Genomic DNA, 15,770 nt, shown 5'->3' on the forward strand with positions numbered 1-15,770 from the left:
ATGGATGGAGGGGGAGGGATGGATGGAGGAGGGAGGGATGTATGAAGGAGGAGTGAGGTATGGAGGAGGGGAGAGAGGGAAGGAGAAAGGGAGGACGAGAGGGAGGGAATGGGAAAATGAGAGGGATGAAGAAGGAGAGAGGAGGAGGGAGGGAAAGGGGAGAGAAGAAAAATGAGAGGGATGGAATCAGGCAGTGAGAAGTGGCAGAGAGAGAGGAGAGGAGGAGGGAGAGTGATAAATGCAGGGATGGGGAATTTATCAGCCAGGGTTCCTTCTCCTGGTGCCCACCTCTGCTGGAGTGGCTGTGGACATCAAGTGAAGACGGGTTAGGGCTCAGCTGTGATTCCTCCATAGTTGAATATCCCGCGGCCATACACCGATGAAGGATAACCCACTTGAGTGAGGAACGGGACAGTAAGTGGCACCGTGGACCGGTGTCCCAGCAAGAGACAGACCACCCCCAAAGGGAGGGAAGAAATAGGCGGCAGTGAAGGAACATTAAACGCGATGCTTAGTATCTTCATTATCACGTCCAAAAACCCACTTTCTCTTCTTCCTCCCTCTAGTGTACTCCGATACTATGATCCAGTCCTTCCTCAAACTGATGGACCTGGTTTACCCCTTCATGTTTATCTTGGGTAAGTAACTCTTTAGAGGTTAAGCTCTTGGCCTTATGACTCCAAGGCCGGAACGGGGGTGTAATGGATTTGGCGACTTGAGATGCCTTTGTGTGTCCTGGCCCACTGTGGCGTCTATCCATCTTCAGTCTTTCAAAGATGTTTCAAAGCATATACCTTGGTTAGACCACACTTGGAGCACTGTGCACAGTCCTGGTCTCTGTATACCTTGGTTAGACCACACTTGGAGCACTGTGCACAGTCCTGGTCTCTGTATACCTTGGTTAGACCACACTTGGAGCACCGTGCACAGTTCCGGTCTCCATATACTTTGGTTAGACCACACTTGGAGCACTGTGCACAGCTCCGGTCTCCATATACCTCAGTTAGACCACACTTGGAGCACTGTGCACAGTTCTGGTCTCCATATACCTTGGTTAGACCACACTTGGAGCACTGTGCACAGTTCTGGTCTCCATATACCTTGGTTAGACCACACTTGGAGCACTGTGCACAGTTCTGGTCTCCGTATACCTTGGTTAGACCACACTTGGAGCACTGTGCACAGTTCTGGTCTCCGTATACCTTGGTTAGACCACACTTGGAGCACTGTGCACAGTTCTGGTCTCCATATACCTTGGTTAGACCACACTTGGAGCACTGTGCACAGTTCTGGTCTCCATATACCTCAGTTAGACCACACTTGGAGCACTGTGCACAGTTCTGGTCTCCATATAGCTCGGTTAGACCACACTTGGAGCACTGTGCACAGTTCTGGTCTCCATATACCTTGGTTAGACCACACTTGGAGCACTGTGCACAGTTCTGGTCTCTGTATACCTTGGTTAGACCACACTTGGAGCACTGTGCACAGTTCTGGTCTCCGTATACCTTGGTTAGACCACACTTGGAGCACTGTGCACAGTTCCGGTCTCCATATACCTTGGTTAGACCACACTTGGAGCACAGTGCACAGTTCTGGTCTCCATCTACCTTGGTTAGACCACACTTGGAGCACTGTGCACAGTTCCGGTCTCCATATACCTTGGTTAGACCACACTTGGAGCACTGTGCACAGTTCCGGTCCCCATATACCTTGGTTAGACCACACTTGGAGCACTGTGTACAGTTCTGGTCTCCATATACCTTGGTTAGACCACACTTGGAGCACTGTGCACAGTTCCGGTCTCCATATACCTTGGTTAGACCACACTTGGAGCACTGTGCACAGTTCCGGTCTCCATATACCTTGGTTAGACCACACTTGGAGCACTGTGCACAGTTCTGGTCTCTGTATACCTTGGTTAGACCACACTTGGAGCACCGTGCACAGTTCTGGTCTCCATATACCTTGGTTAGACCACACTTGGAGCACTGTGCACAGTTCTGGTCTCCGTATACCTTGGTTAGACCACACTTGGAGCACCGTGCACAGTTCTGGTCTCCATATACCTTGGTTAGACCACACTTGGAGCACTGTGCACAGTTCTGGTCTCTGTATACCTTGGTTAGACCACAGTTGGAGCACTGTGCACAGTTCTGGTCTCCGTATACCTTGGTTAGACCACACTTGGAGCACTGTGCACAGTTCTGGTCTCCATATACCTTGGTTAGACCACACTTGGAGCACTGTGCACAGTTCTGGTCTCCGTATACCTTGGTTAGACCACACTTGGAGCACTGTGCACAGTTCTGGTCTCCATATACCTTGGTTAGACCACACTTGGAGCACCGTGCACAGTTCTGGTCTCCATATACCTTGGTTAGACCACACTTGGAGCACTGTGCACAGTTCTGGTCTCCATATACCTTGGTTAGACCACACTTGGAGCACTGTGCGCAGTTCTGGTCTCCATATACCTTGGTTAGACCACACTTGGAGCACTGTGCACAGTTCTGGTCTCCGTATACCTTGGTTAGACCACGCTTGGAGCACCGTGCACAGTTCTGGTCTCCGTATACCTTGGTTAGACCGTACTTGGAGCACTGTGCACAGTTCCGGTCTCCATATACCTCAGTTAGACCACACTTGGAGCACTGTGCACAGTTCTGGTCTCCATATACCTTGGTTAGACCACACTTGGAGCACTGTGCACAGTTCTGGTCTCCATATACCTTGGTTAGACCACACTTGGAGCACTGTGCACAGTTCTGGTCTCCGTATACCTTGGTTAGACCACACTTGGAGCACTGTGCACAGTTCTGGTCTCCATATACCTTGGTTAGACCACACTTGGAGCACTGTGCACAGTTCTGGTCTCCATATACCTCAGTTAGACCACACTTGGAGCACTGTGCACAGTTCTGGTCTCCATATACCTCGGTTAGACCACACTTGGAGCACTGTGCACAGTTCTGGTCTCCATATACCTTGGTTAGACCACACTTGGAGCACTGTGCACAGTTCTGGTCTCTGTATACCTTGGTTAGACCACACTTGGAGCACTGTGCACAGTTCTGGTCTCCGTATACCTTGGTTAGACCACACTTGGAGCACTGTGCACAGTTCCGGTCTCCATATACCTTGGTTAGACCACACTTGGAGCACAGTGCACAGTTCTGGTCTCCATCTACCTTGGTTAGACCACACTTGGAGCACTGTGCACAGTTCCGGTCTCCATATACCTTGGTTAGACCACACTTGGAGCACTGTGCACAGTTCCGGTCTCCATATACCTTGGTTAGACCACACTTGGAGCACTGTGTACAGTTCTGGTCTCCATATACCTTGGTTAGACCACACTTGGAGCACTGTGCACAGTTCTGGTCTCTGTATACCTTGGTTAGACCACACTTGGAGCACCGTGCACAGTTCTGGTCTCCATATACCTTGGTTAGACCACACTTGGAGCACTGTGCACAGTTCTGGTCTCCGTATACCTTGGTTAGACCACACTTGGAGCACCGTGCACAGTTCTGGTCTCCATATACCTTGGTTAGACCACACTTGGAGCACTGTGCACAGTTCTGGTCTCTGTATACCTTGGTTAGACCACACTTGGAGCACCGTGCACAGTTCTGGTCTCCATATACCTTGGTTAGACCACACTTGGAGCACTGTGCACAGTTCTGGTCTCCATATACCTTGGTTAGACCACACTTGGAGCACTGTGCACAGTTCTGGTCTCCATATACCTTGGTTAGACCACACTTGGAGCACCGTGCACAGTTCTGGTCTCCATATACCTTGGTTAGACCACACTTGGAGCACTGTGCACAGTTCTGGTCTCCATATACCTTGGTTAGACCACACTTGGAGCACTGTGCACAGTTCTGGTCTCCATATACCTTGGTTAGACCACACTTGGAGCACTGTGCACAGTCCTGGTCTCCGTATACCTTGGTTAGACCACGCTTGGAGCACCGTGCACAGTTCTGGTCTCCGTATACCTTGGTTAGACCACACTTGGAGCACTGTGCACAGTTCTGGTCTCCATTTACCTTGGTTAGACCACACTTGGAGCACTGTGCACAGTTCTGGTCTCCGTATACCTTGGTTAGACCACACTTGGAGCACTGTGCACAGTTCTGGTCTCCATTAACCTTGGTTAGACCACTTGGAGCACTGTGCACAGTTCTGGTCTCCGTATACCTTGGTTAGACCACACTTGGAGCACTGTGCACAGTTCTGGTCTCCGTATACCTTGGTTAGACCACACTTGGAGCACTGTGCACAGTTCTGGTCTCCATATACCTTGGTTAGACCACACTTGGAGCACTGTGCACAGTTCTGGTCTCCGTATACCTTGGTTAGACCACACTTGGAGCACTGTGCACAGTTCTGGTCTCCACTGCGCATGTGCGGACTCTGGAAGTTGCTGCGCGATTTACTCCCTAATAACGGTGAGCGCTGATAGCCCCACTGCCATTCCTACAGTGAAATCCGGGCCATGGTTTTGGGGTCGGGTGGGGAGTGTCTGCCACGATACACAAGACATCGCAGATGTTGGGACAAGCTGGATGGACCAGCGGGTCTATTCCGCTCCGTCTTTGTTACCTCTGGACTCGACTATTCCAATGTTCCCCTGGTCGGCCTCCCACATTCCACCCTACGTAAAGCTGAGGTCATCCAAAACCCTGCTGCTCCGTGTCCTAACTCGCTCCAAGACCCCTTCACCCATCACTCCCTGTCGCTCGCTGACCTACACTGGCTCCCGATTAAGCAACGCCTCAATTTTAAAATTTTCCGCCTTGTTTTCAAATCTCTCCTCGCTCCCCTCCCTCTTTCTGTAACCTCCTCCAACCCCTACAACCCTCCCTATCTCTGTAACCTCCTCCAGCCCCTACAACCCTCCCTATCTCTGTAACCTCCTCCAGCCCCCTACAACCCTCCCTATCTCTGTAACCTCCTCCAGCCCCTACAACCCTCCCTATCTCTGTAACCTCCTCCAGCCCCTACAACCCTCCCTATCTCTGTAACCTCCTCCAGCCCCTACAACCTCCCAGATCTCTGCGCTCCTCCAATTCCGGCCTCTTGCACATCCCCCGATTTCCATCGCTCCACCATTGGCGGCCGTGCCTTCAGCCACCTGGGCCCCGAGCTCTGGAATTCCCTCCCTAAACCTCTCCGCCTCTCTCTCTCCTCCTTTAAGACACTCCTTAAAACCGACCTCTTTGACCAAGCTTTTGGTCACCTGTCCTAATATCTCAGTATGAGGCTCGGTGTCAAATTTTGTCTGATTTACGCTCCTGTGAAGCACCTTGGGGCGTTTTACTACGTTAAAGGCGCTATATAAATGCAGGTTGTTGTAGTTGTCTGTAGGAGATTAATTATCCTGTTTTGTGTCCACAGATTATGAACCATTAGATATGGTTCATGCTTTTCTTCAAGTGAAGTTGAAAGCAGGTCAGTTGGGACTCTCTCTCTTGTAACGAACGTCCTGCACTTTACTCTTTTTATTATTGGTCGTTCATGTATCTGCAGAGACCCGCGTTGTCTCTTCACTTGGGTAGTAACAAAAATAATCATTGCTTCGGGTTCAATATCTTTATTTCTCCAGTCAGTACTTTACAAGCAGCGTAGATTAAACAACTCCTCAGATAATGCAGCAGTCCATGCCCGCATGCAACAAGACCTGGACAACGTTCAGGCTTGGGCTGATAAGTGACAGGTAACATTCACGCCACACAAGTGCCAGGCAATGACTATCTCCAACAAGAGAGAGCCTAACCACTGCCCCTTGACATTCAACGGCGGTACCATCACCGAATCCCCCACCATCAACATCCTGGTGGTCACCATTGCCCAGAAACTTAACTGGACCAGTCACATAAATACTGTGGCAACAAGAGCAGGTCAGAGGCTGGGTATTCCGCGGCGAGTGTCTCACCTCCTGACTCCCCAAAGCCTTTCCACCATCTACAAGGCACAAGTCAGGAGTGTGATGGAATACTCTCCACTTGCCTGGATGAGTGCAGCTACAACAACACTCAAGAAGCTTGACACCATCCAGGACAAAGCAGCCCCGCTTGATGGGCACCCCATCCACCACCTTAAACATTCTCTCCCTCCACCACCGGCGCACCGTGGCTGCAGTGTGTACCATCTACAAGATGCACTGCAGCAACTCGCCAAGGCTTCTTCGGCAGCACCTCCCAAACCCGCGACCTCTTCCACCTAGGAGGACAAGGGCAGCAGGTGCATGGGAACACCACCACCTCCAAGTTCCTCTCCAAGTCACACACCGTCCTGACTTGGAAATATATCGGCCGTTCCTTCATCGTCGCTGGGTCAAAATCCTGGACCTCCCTCCCTAACAGCGCTGTGGGAGCACCTTCACCACACGGACAGCAGCGGCTCAAGAAGGAGGCTCACCAGCACCTTCTCAAGGGCAATTAGGGATGGGCAATAAATGCCGGCCTTGCCAGCGACGCCCACATCCCATAAAAACCAACAAAAAACCAATACAAGTATAGAAATGTAGACATGCACTTCACTATCCCTAGTGCAAAATGTCTGTTTTTATGTTTTTTGTCCTCTTACTAAACTTGAATCTGCCTCTTCGCCCTTGCTATTTTTTATTCGTTTATGGGATGTGGGCGTCGCTGGCGAGGCCGGCATTTATTGCCCATCCCTAGTCACCCCTTGAGAAGGTGGTGGTGAGCCGCCTTCTTGAACCGCTGCAGTCCGTGTGGTGAAGGTACTCCCACAGTGCTGTTAGGGAGGGAGGTCCAGGATTTTGACCCAGCGGCGATGAAGGAACGGCCGATATATTTCCAAGTCAGGATGGTGTGTGTGACTCGGAGGGGAACTTGGAGGTGGTGGTGTTCCCATGCGCCTGCTGCCCTTGTCCTTCTAGGTGGAAGAGGTCGTGGGTTTGGGAGGTGCTGCCGAAGAAGCCTTGGCGAGTTGCTGCAGTGCATCTTGTAGATGGTACACACTGCAGCCACGGTGCGCTGGTGGTGGAGGGAGTGAATGTTTAAGGTGGTGGATGGGGTGCTGATCAAGCGGGCTGCTTTGTCCTGGATGGTGTCGAGCTTCTCGAGTGTTGTTGGGAGCTGCACTCATCCAGGCAAGTGGAGAGTATTCCATCACACTCCTGACTTGTGCCTTGTAGATGGTGGAAAGGCTTTGGGGAGTCAGGAGGTGAGACACTCACCGCAGAATACCCAGCCTCTGGCCTGCTCTTGTAACCACAGTATTTATGTGGCTGGTCCAGTTGGACTCCTTCTGTCAACTGACCTAATTTGGCACCTTCCCATGCTGTCAATTGTTCCACGAGGGCACAAGCCCCATGTCACGTGCCTTCCTTTATCTTGTCTGCTCCCAGAACGATATCGGTGATGAACAATGGAGTCTTCTTTTGGTTTTTTCAGGGTCCGGGCACATCCGTTTCTGTAGACTAAGTTAGCTTTTGTTCTCCCAGGAAGCTATGTGAATATATAACGAAAATGCATCTTCATAAACAAAGGCGCACTATCTTGTGTTTGCTCCCTATCCTACATGCTAAATTAGCCTTAATATCCCGTCAAGCTCTCTGCCTCTTCCTCCTCCATGTTCGAACAGTCCTCCTCTTAAGTGTTGTGTCTAGAGTAGGCCGTGACTTTGTGACCTCCCAGACGCGACTATTCCAACGCACTCCTGGCTGGCCTCCCATCTTCCACCCTCCGTAAACTGAGCTCATCCCAAACTCTGCTGCCCCGTGTCCTAACTCGTTCCGAGTCCCGTTCACCCATCACCCGCCCTTTGCTCGCTGACCTACATCGGCTCCCGGTCTGGCAACACCTCGATTTTTAAAAATTCTCATCCTTGTGTTCAAATCTCTCCATGGGAGCGCCGCACTGTCGGAGGGGAAGTACTGAGGGAGCGCCGCACTGTCGGAGGGGAAGTACTGAGGGAGCGCCGCACTGTCGGAGGGACAGTACTGAGGGAGTGCCGCACTGTCGGAGGGGCAGTACTGAGGGAGCGCCGCACTGTCGGAGGGGCAGTACTGAGGGAGCGCCGCACTGTGTCAGAGGGTCAGTACTGAGGGAGCGCCGCACTGTCGGAGGGGCGGTACTGAGGGAGCGCCGCACTGTGGGAGGGGCAGTACTGAGGGAGTGCCGCACTGTCGGAGGGGCAGTACTGAGGGAGCGCTGCACTGTCGGAGGGGCAGTACTGAGGGAGCGCCGCACTGTCGGAGGGGCAGTACTGAGGGAGCGCCGCACTGTCGGACGGGCGGTACTGAGGGAGCGCCGCACTGTCGGAGGGGCGGTACTGAGGGAGCGCCGCACTGTCGGAGGGGCGGCACTGAGGGAGTGCCGCACTGTCGGAGGGGCAGTACTGATGGAGAGCCGCACTGTCGGAGGGGCAGTACTGAGGGAGCGCCGCACTGTCGGAGGGGCAGTACTGAGGGAGTGCCGCACTGTCGGAGGGGCAGTACTGAGGGAGCGCCGCACTGTCGGAGGGGCGGTACTGAGGGACTGCCGCACTGTCGGAGGGGCAGTACTGAGGGAGAGCCGCACTGTCCGAAGGGCAGTACTGAGGGAGCGCCGCACTGTCGGAGGGGCGGTACTGAGGGAGCGCCGCAGTACTGAGGGAGCGCCGCACTGTCGGATGGGCAGTACTGAGGGAGCGCCGCACTGTCGGAGGGGCAGTACTGAGGGATCGCCGCACTGTGGAGGGGCAGCACTGAGGGAGTGCCGCACTGTCGGAGGGGCAGTACTTCAGATGAGGCATTAAACCAAGGCCACCGTCTGCCCCCTCGTGTGGACGTGAAAGATCCCACGGCCACTATTTTGAAGAAGAGTAGGGGGAGTTCTCCCCAGTGTCCAGGGGCCAATATTTATATCTCAACCAGCATCACTAAAAAAAGGTGATCTGGTCATTATCACATTGATTTCTGGGAGCTTGCTCTGCGCAAATTGGCTGCGCCGTTTCCAACATTACAACAGTAACCACAATTTATAAAAAAAAGCACTTCATTGGCTGTGAAGCGCTTTGGGACGTCCTGAGGTTGTGAAAGGCGCTGGAGAAATGCAAGTCTTTTAAGAGTTCGTCGTCCCGATGGATAGGCTAGTCGTGAGTATATGGACGGAAATCTCGCTTGGACTTTCGGTCGATATTAATAAAACCGCTACAGTTTGCTTTATCTCCAGCTGTCGGGACCTACTATAATCTGCATTAATCTACCCTGTTGATTACTTGCCTTCAATTCAGACAAAAAACGGGCGGGTGGGGCAAAATGCTTCCGTTGTGTGTTCCTGGGCTCGCCGCTCCTGTTTATATACCATTGAGTTTATGTGTTAGAGGCGTAATGTTCCTCGGTAATAAGGCAATCCCCACTTCCAGCTCGGAAGCCGCAAATGGAAAATGATGTGGAGAAATGTGAAAATCGTAGAGCAAGTTATTATCTTAATGGCAAGAAACTGGAAAGTACTGAAGTACAAAGGGATCTGGGGGCCCTGGTGCACGAAACTCAAAAGGTTAGTATGCAGGTGCAGCAAGTGATTAAGAAGGCCAATGGAATGTTGGCTTTCATTGCTAGGGGGATAGAATATAAAAATAGGGAGGTATTGCTTCAGTTGTACAAGGTATTGGTGAGACCGCACCTGGAATACTGCGTACAGTTTTGGTGTCCATACTTAAGAAAGGACATACTTGCTCTCGAGTCAGTACAAAGAAGGTTCACTCGGTTAATCCCGGGGATGAGGGGATGGACATATGAGGAGAGGTTGAGTAGATTGGGACTCTACTCATTGGAGTTCAGAAGAATGAGAGGCGATCTTATTGAAACATATAAGATTGTGAGGGGGTTGGATCGGGTGGATGCGGGGAGGATGTTCCCGATGATGGGTGAGACTAGAACCAGGGGGCATAGTCTTAGAATAAGGGGCTGCTCTTTCAAAACTGAGATGAGGAGGAACTACTTCAGTCAGAGGGTGGTAGGTCCATGGAATATGCTGCCCCAAAAAGCTGTAGAAGCTACATCATTACATAAATTTAAAACAGAAATAGACAGTTTCCTAGAAGTAAAGGGAATTAAGGGTTACGGGGAGCGGGCAGGAATTTGGACATGAGTCTGGGTTCGGATCGGTCATGGCCCTGTGGGTAGCGGAGCGGGCCCAGGGGCCGTGTAGCCTGATCCTGCTCCTATTTCATGTGTCTAATTCTGTTAGATTCAGGAGATGGTTCTGTGATAGTGGATTGGCGGTTTGGATCAGATCAGCCATGATCTTATTGAATGGCGGAGCAGGCTCGAGGGGCCGATTGGCCTACTCCTGCTCCTATTTCTTATGTTCTTATGAAGTTATCCACTTTTTGGTAGCAAAATTAGAAAAGCAGAGTATTTTTTAAATGGTGAGAGATTGGGAAATGTTGGTGTTCAGAGAGACCTGGGTGTCCTTGTACACGAATCACTGAAAGTTAACATGCAGGAACAGCAAGCAATTAGGAAAGTAATGGTATGTTGGCTTTTATTACAAGAGGATTTGAGTATAAGAGTAAAGACGTCTTACTGTAATTATATAGGGCCCTGGTGAGACCACACCGGGAGTATTGTGGACAGTTTTGGTCTCCTTACCTAAGGAAGGATATACTTGCCATAGAGCGAGAGCAACGAAGTTTCACCAGACTGATTCCTGGGATGGGGGGGTTGTCCTATGAGGAGAGATTGAGTAGACTAGGCCTATATTCTCTAGAGTTTAGAAAAATGAGAGGTGATCTCATTGAAACATACAAAATTCTTACAGGGTTTGACAGGGTAGATACAGGGAGGATGTATCCCCTGGGCTGGGGAGTCTAGAACCAGGGGTCACAGTCTCAGAATAAGGGGTCGGCCATGGAGGACTGAGATGAGGAGGAATTTCTTCACTCAGAGGGTGGTGAACCTTTGGAATTCTCTGCCCCAGAGGGCTGTGGAGGCTCAGTCGTTGAGTATATTCAAGACAGAGATCGATAGATTTTTGGATATTAAGGGACATGGGGATCGGGCGGGAAAGTGGGATGAGTTAGAAGATCAGCCATGATTGCATTGAATGGCGGCGCAGGCTCGAGGGGCCGAATGACCTACTCGTGCTCCTATTTCTTATTCAGTGGGGGCGCGGGTTGGCGATCAAGCTGAAACAATGCAGGCCGGATTCTCAGGCCCACATTGCCTGCGGAATGTAACTCCAGCTGGAAGCGTCGAGCAGGCCGAGTTACCCGTTCTCTCCTTACTAACTCTCTGCCCCTTTTTTTCCCTTTGTTCCCTGTTGCCAGCTGTTTGTGACGACGACTGCAGTAAGTATGATCCCTTCTCCAATTGCAAGTCTGTGTTTTATTCTTAAGGTTGTGTTGTGTTGAGTTGAATTATGTGTCGCTGAAATCAACACGAGTTGTGTTGAGTCGGGATCATCCGATACACCGCAGCCCCGTGTCCTAACTTCGCACCAAGTCCCGCTGACCCTGTCGCTCGCTGAGCTACACTGTCTCCCGGTCCGGCAACGCCTCAGATTTCAAATTCTCATCCTCGTGTTCAAATCCCTTCACGGCCTCCTCGCCCCTACCTATCTCTGTAAACTCCTCCTCGCCCCACCTCCCTATCTCTGTAACCTCCTCCAGCCCCCTACAACACTCCCTATCTCTGTACCCTCCTCCAGCCCCCTACAACCCTCCCTATCTCTGTAACCTCCTCCAGCCCCTACAACCCTCCCTATCTCTGTAACAACCTCCAGCCCCTACAACCCTCCCCACCTCTGTAGCCTCCTCCAGCCCCCTACAATCCTCCCTATCTCTGTAACCTCCTCCAGCCCCCTACAACCCTCCCTATCTCTGTAACCTCCTCCAGCCCCTACAACCCTCCCTATCTCTGTAACTTCCTCCAGCCCCTACAACCCTCCCTATCTCTGTAACCTCCTCCAGCCCCTACAACCCTCCCTATCTCTGTAACCTCCTCCAGCCCCTACAACCCTCCCTTATCTCTGTAACCTCATCCAGCCCCTACACCCCTCCCTATCTCTAACTTCCTCCAGCCCCTACAACCCTCCCTATCTCTGTAACCTCCTCCAGCCTCTACAACCCTCCCTATCTCTGTAACCTCCTCCAGCCCCTACAAACCTCCCTATCTCTGTAACCTCCTCCAGCCCCCTACAACCCTCCCCACCTCTGTAACCTCCTCCAGCCCCTACAACCCTCCCTATCTCTGTAACCTCCTCCAGCCCCTACAATCCTCCCTATCTCTGTAACCTCCTCCAGCCCCCTACAACCCTCCCTATCTCTGTAACCTCCTCCAGCCCCCTACAACCCTCCCTATCTCTGTAACCTCCTCCAGCCCCCTACAACCCTCCCTATCTCTGTAACCTCCTCCAGCCCCCTACAACCCTCCCTATCTCTGTAACCTCCTCCAGCCCCTACAACCCTCCCTATCTCTGTAACAACCACCAGTCCCTACAACCCTCCATATCTCTGTAACCTCCTTCAGCCCCTACATCCCTCCCAGATATCTGTAACCTCCTACAGCCCTCCCTATCTCTGTAACCTCCTCCAGCCCCTACAACCCTCCCTATCTCTGTAACCTCCTCCAGCCCCTACAACCCTCCCTATCTCTGTAACCTCCTCCAGTCCCCCACAACCCTCCCTATCTCTGTAACCTCCTCCAGCCCCTACAACCCCCCAGATCTCTGCGCTCCTCCAATTCCGGCCTCTTGAGCGGCCGTGCCTTCAGCCGCCTGGGCCCCGAGCTCTGGAATTCCCTCCCTAAACCTCTCCGCCTCTCTCTCCTCCTTTAAGACACTCCTTAAAACCGACCTCTTTGACCCAGCTTTTGGTCACCCATCCTAATATCTCCTTAAATAAAAACAGAAAATGCTGGAGACACTCAGCACGTCAGGCAGCATCTGCGGAGAGAGAAACCGAGTTAACGTTTCAGGTCGATGACCTTTCGTCAGAACTGGAAAAAGCTGGAGATGGAACTGGGTTCTAAGCAAGTGTAGGGGGTGGGAAAGGGAGGGAGGGGAGGAAAGAACAAAGGGAAGGTCTGTGATGGGATGGAAGGCAGGAGAGATTAAGAGACACTGAGAGACGGTAAGAGATACTCAAGGCGAGAGGAGATGGTAATAGGATCAGTTAAGGAACAAAGGATGGCTCTAGATGAAGTGTAAATGGCAGAATGATCGACAGCTGCCATGTGGGAGAGAGAAAAAATAAACAAATAAATAAATACATTTTATATTATGAATGGCAGAGCAGGCTCGAGGAGCCAGATGCTGCCTGACCTGCTGAGTGTTTCCAGCATTTTCTGTTTTTATTTCAGATTTCCAGCATCTGCAGTATTTTGTCTTTGTACTAATATCTCCTGACGTGGCTCGGTGTCCAATTTTTGTCTGATTTACGCTCCTGTGAAGCACCTTGGGATGTTTTACTACGTTAAAGGCGCTATATAAATGCCGGTTGTTGTCGAGATTGAGTCGTTGGGTCCTCTTATAGGAAGTCTGTGCTTTGAAATTGGAGAAACTGCCTTCGAATTAATGCCCGTTATTCGTCTTTATTCATCTACAGGCGATGCCTATCCAGTCCAAGTATTGTACTGCCGCAATTGTTCGGTGAATGCCGTGAGGTGTGACTCGCCGACCATCTGTGCAGGTACCGAGACTCCCCTCCGGGCACATACTCACACACCTCGCAATGATTTCAACGACGTGATTCGAAAGAAAAATCTATATCGGCACGCAGTTTTTTAAAAATTAGTTCCTGGGATGTGGGCGTCGCTGGCAAGGCCAGCGGTTATTGCCCATCCCCAGTCACCCCTTGAGAAGGTGGTGGTGAGCTGCCTTCGTGAACCGCTGCATTCCGTGTGGTGAAGGTGCTCCCATGGTGCTGTTAGGGAGGGAGTTCCGGGATTTTGACCCAGCGACGATGAAGGAATGGCCGATATATCTCCGTGTGTGTGTCTGTGCGTGTGTGCGTGCGTCCGTCCGTCTGAGGATCTGGGACCGTTTGACAACCCCTCCCGGCGTTCCCCTCCTTTGTGAAACGCAAGGCCTTTACCTTCATTCCTGGTATGGCCGGCAAGGCCAGGGTGCGTTGCCCATTTCCCCCCCTGGTGAGGCCAATCGAGTCGGGACCCCGATAGTTCCAGGTTAGGCCGAACCCGGAGTCCGGCTTGCTGCCATTTCACCAACGCTTCATGTGTTCCAGACTCGGAGAGTCGCGAGAGGAAGAGGAAGAGGAAGAGGCGGACCGTCGAGGGCAACGACCCGCAGGTGGCCCAGAAGTGGAGGACGGCCGAGATGATCATGTTCCCCATGATCGCCATCCTCTTGATTGGGCTGTAAGTTGCTGCTGTCTCTGCTCGTCCTGTCGGTAGTTGCTCATCCCCCGATTTCCATCGCTCCACCATTGGCGGCCGTGCCTTCAGCCGCCTGGGCCCCGAGCTCTGGAATTCCCTCCCTAAACCTCTCCGCCTCTCTCCTTTTAAGACGCTCCTTAAAACCAACCTCTTTGACCAAGCTTTTTGTCCCCTGTCCTAATATCTCCTGATGTGACTTGGAGTCAAATTTTGTCTGATTTACGCCCCTGTGAAGCACCCTACGTTAAAGGCGCAATATAAATGCAAGTTGATATTGTTGTGGAACATCGCCTTTCCATTTGGAGGAACAGATTTCGGTGGACATGGTTCCAGGGATGAGGGACTTCAGTGATGTGGAAAGACTGGAGAAGCTGGGGTTGTTCTCCTTAGAGCAGAGAAGGTTAAGGGGAGATTGACCAGAATGGTTCCAGGGATGAGGGACTTCAGTGACGTGGAGAGACTGGAGAAGCTGGGGTTGTTCTCCTCAGAGCAGAGAAGGTTAAGGGGAGATTTAATAGAGGCGTTCAAAATCATGAAGGGTTTTGATGGAGTAAATAAGGAGAAAGTGTTTCCAGTGGCAGGAGGGTCGGTAACCAGTGGACACAGATTGAAGATAATCGGTAAAAGAACCAGAGGGGGAGATGAGGAGAATTGTTTTTACGCAGCGAGTTGTTGTGATCTGGAACGCGCTGCCTGAAAGGGCGGTGGAAGCAGATTCAATAGTAACTTTCAAAAGGGGAATTGGATGAGGTTTGTTGCTGCAGTACCGCCTCACTGTCACTAGGAGGAGGTGCTGCTCCACATGAAACACTCGCTGATATTCAGTGGAGTCCTTGTGTGTGTGTGTAATGTGGCCCGAGATATAATATAATCTGAAAAAAGAAAGGCTCGCATTTCTCCAGCGCCTTTCCCCACCTCAGGACGTCCCGAAGCTCTTCACAGCCAATGAAGGACTTTTTTTGAAGTGTGGTCACTGTTGTAATGTGGGAAACGCGGCAGCCAATTTGTGCACAGCAAGCTCCCACAAACAGCAATGTGATAATGACCCAGATCGTCTGTTTTAGTGATGTTTGTTGAGGGATAAATATTGGCCCCAGGACAGCGGGGAGAACTCCCCCTGCTCTTCTTCCAAATAGTGGCCATAGGATCTTTTACATCCACCTGAGAGAGCAGACGGGGCCTCGGTTTAAAGCCTCATCCGAAAGACGGCAACTCCGACAGTGCGGCGCTCCCTCAGTACTGCCCCTCCGACAGTGCAGCACTCCCTCAGTACTGACCCTCCGACAGTGCGGCGCTCCCTCAGTACCGCCCCTCCGACAGTGCGGCGCTCCCTCAGTACTGCCCCTCCGACAGTGCGATGCTCCCTCAGTACTGCCCCTCCGACAGTGCGGCGCTCCCTCAGTACTGC

General features: G+C 51.8%; 1 protein-coding gene across 1 annotated transcript in view; it reads left to right on the top strand.

Annotated features, from left to right (window-relative positions):
• Window positions 1–567: 567 nt before the first annotated feature.
• Window positions 568–15,770, top strand: part of LOC147110130 (uncharacterized) — a 28,557-nt gene continuing 13,354 nt past the window's right edge. Inside the window, exons 1-5 of the mRNA XM_086004249.1 lie at window positions 568–638; window positions 5,410–5,463; window positions 11,296–11,316; window positions 13,573–13,656; window positions 14,212–14,344. Of these exons, the coding sequence (XP_085860375.1) occupies window positions 581–638; window positions 5,410–5,463; window positions 11,296–11,316; window positions 13,573–13,656; window positions 14,212–14,344 (350 nt within the window). The 5' untranslated portion in view covers window positions 568–580. The remainder of the gene's footprint in view (window positions 639–5,409; window positions 5,464–11,295; window positions 11,317–13,572; window positions 13,657–14,211; window positions 14,345–15,770) is intronic.

Source organism: Somniosus microcephalus, chromosome 12, assembly GCF_052327205.1.
Source record: "Somniosus microcephalus isolate GS21.2 chromosome 12, FLI_Smic_1.0, whole genome shotgun sequence".
Lineage (NCBI taxonomy): Eukaryota > Metazoa > Chordata > Chondrichthyes > Squaliformes > Somniosidae > Somniosus > Somniosus microcephalus.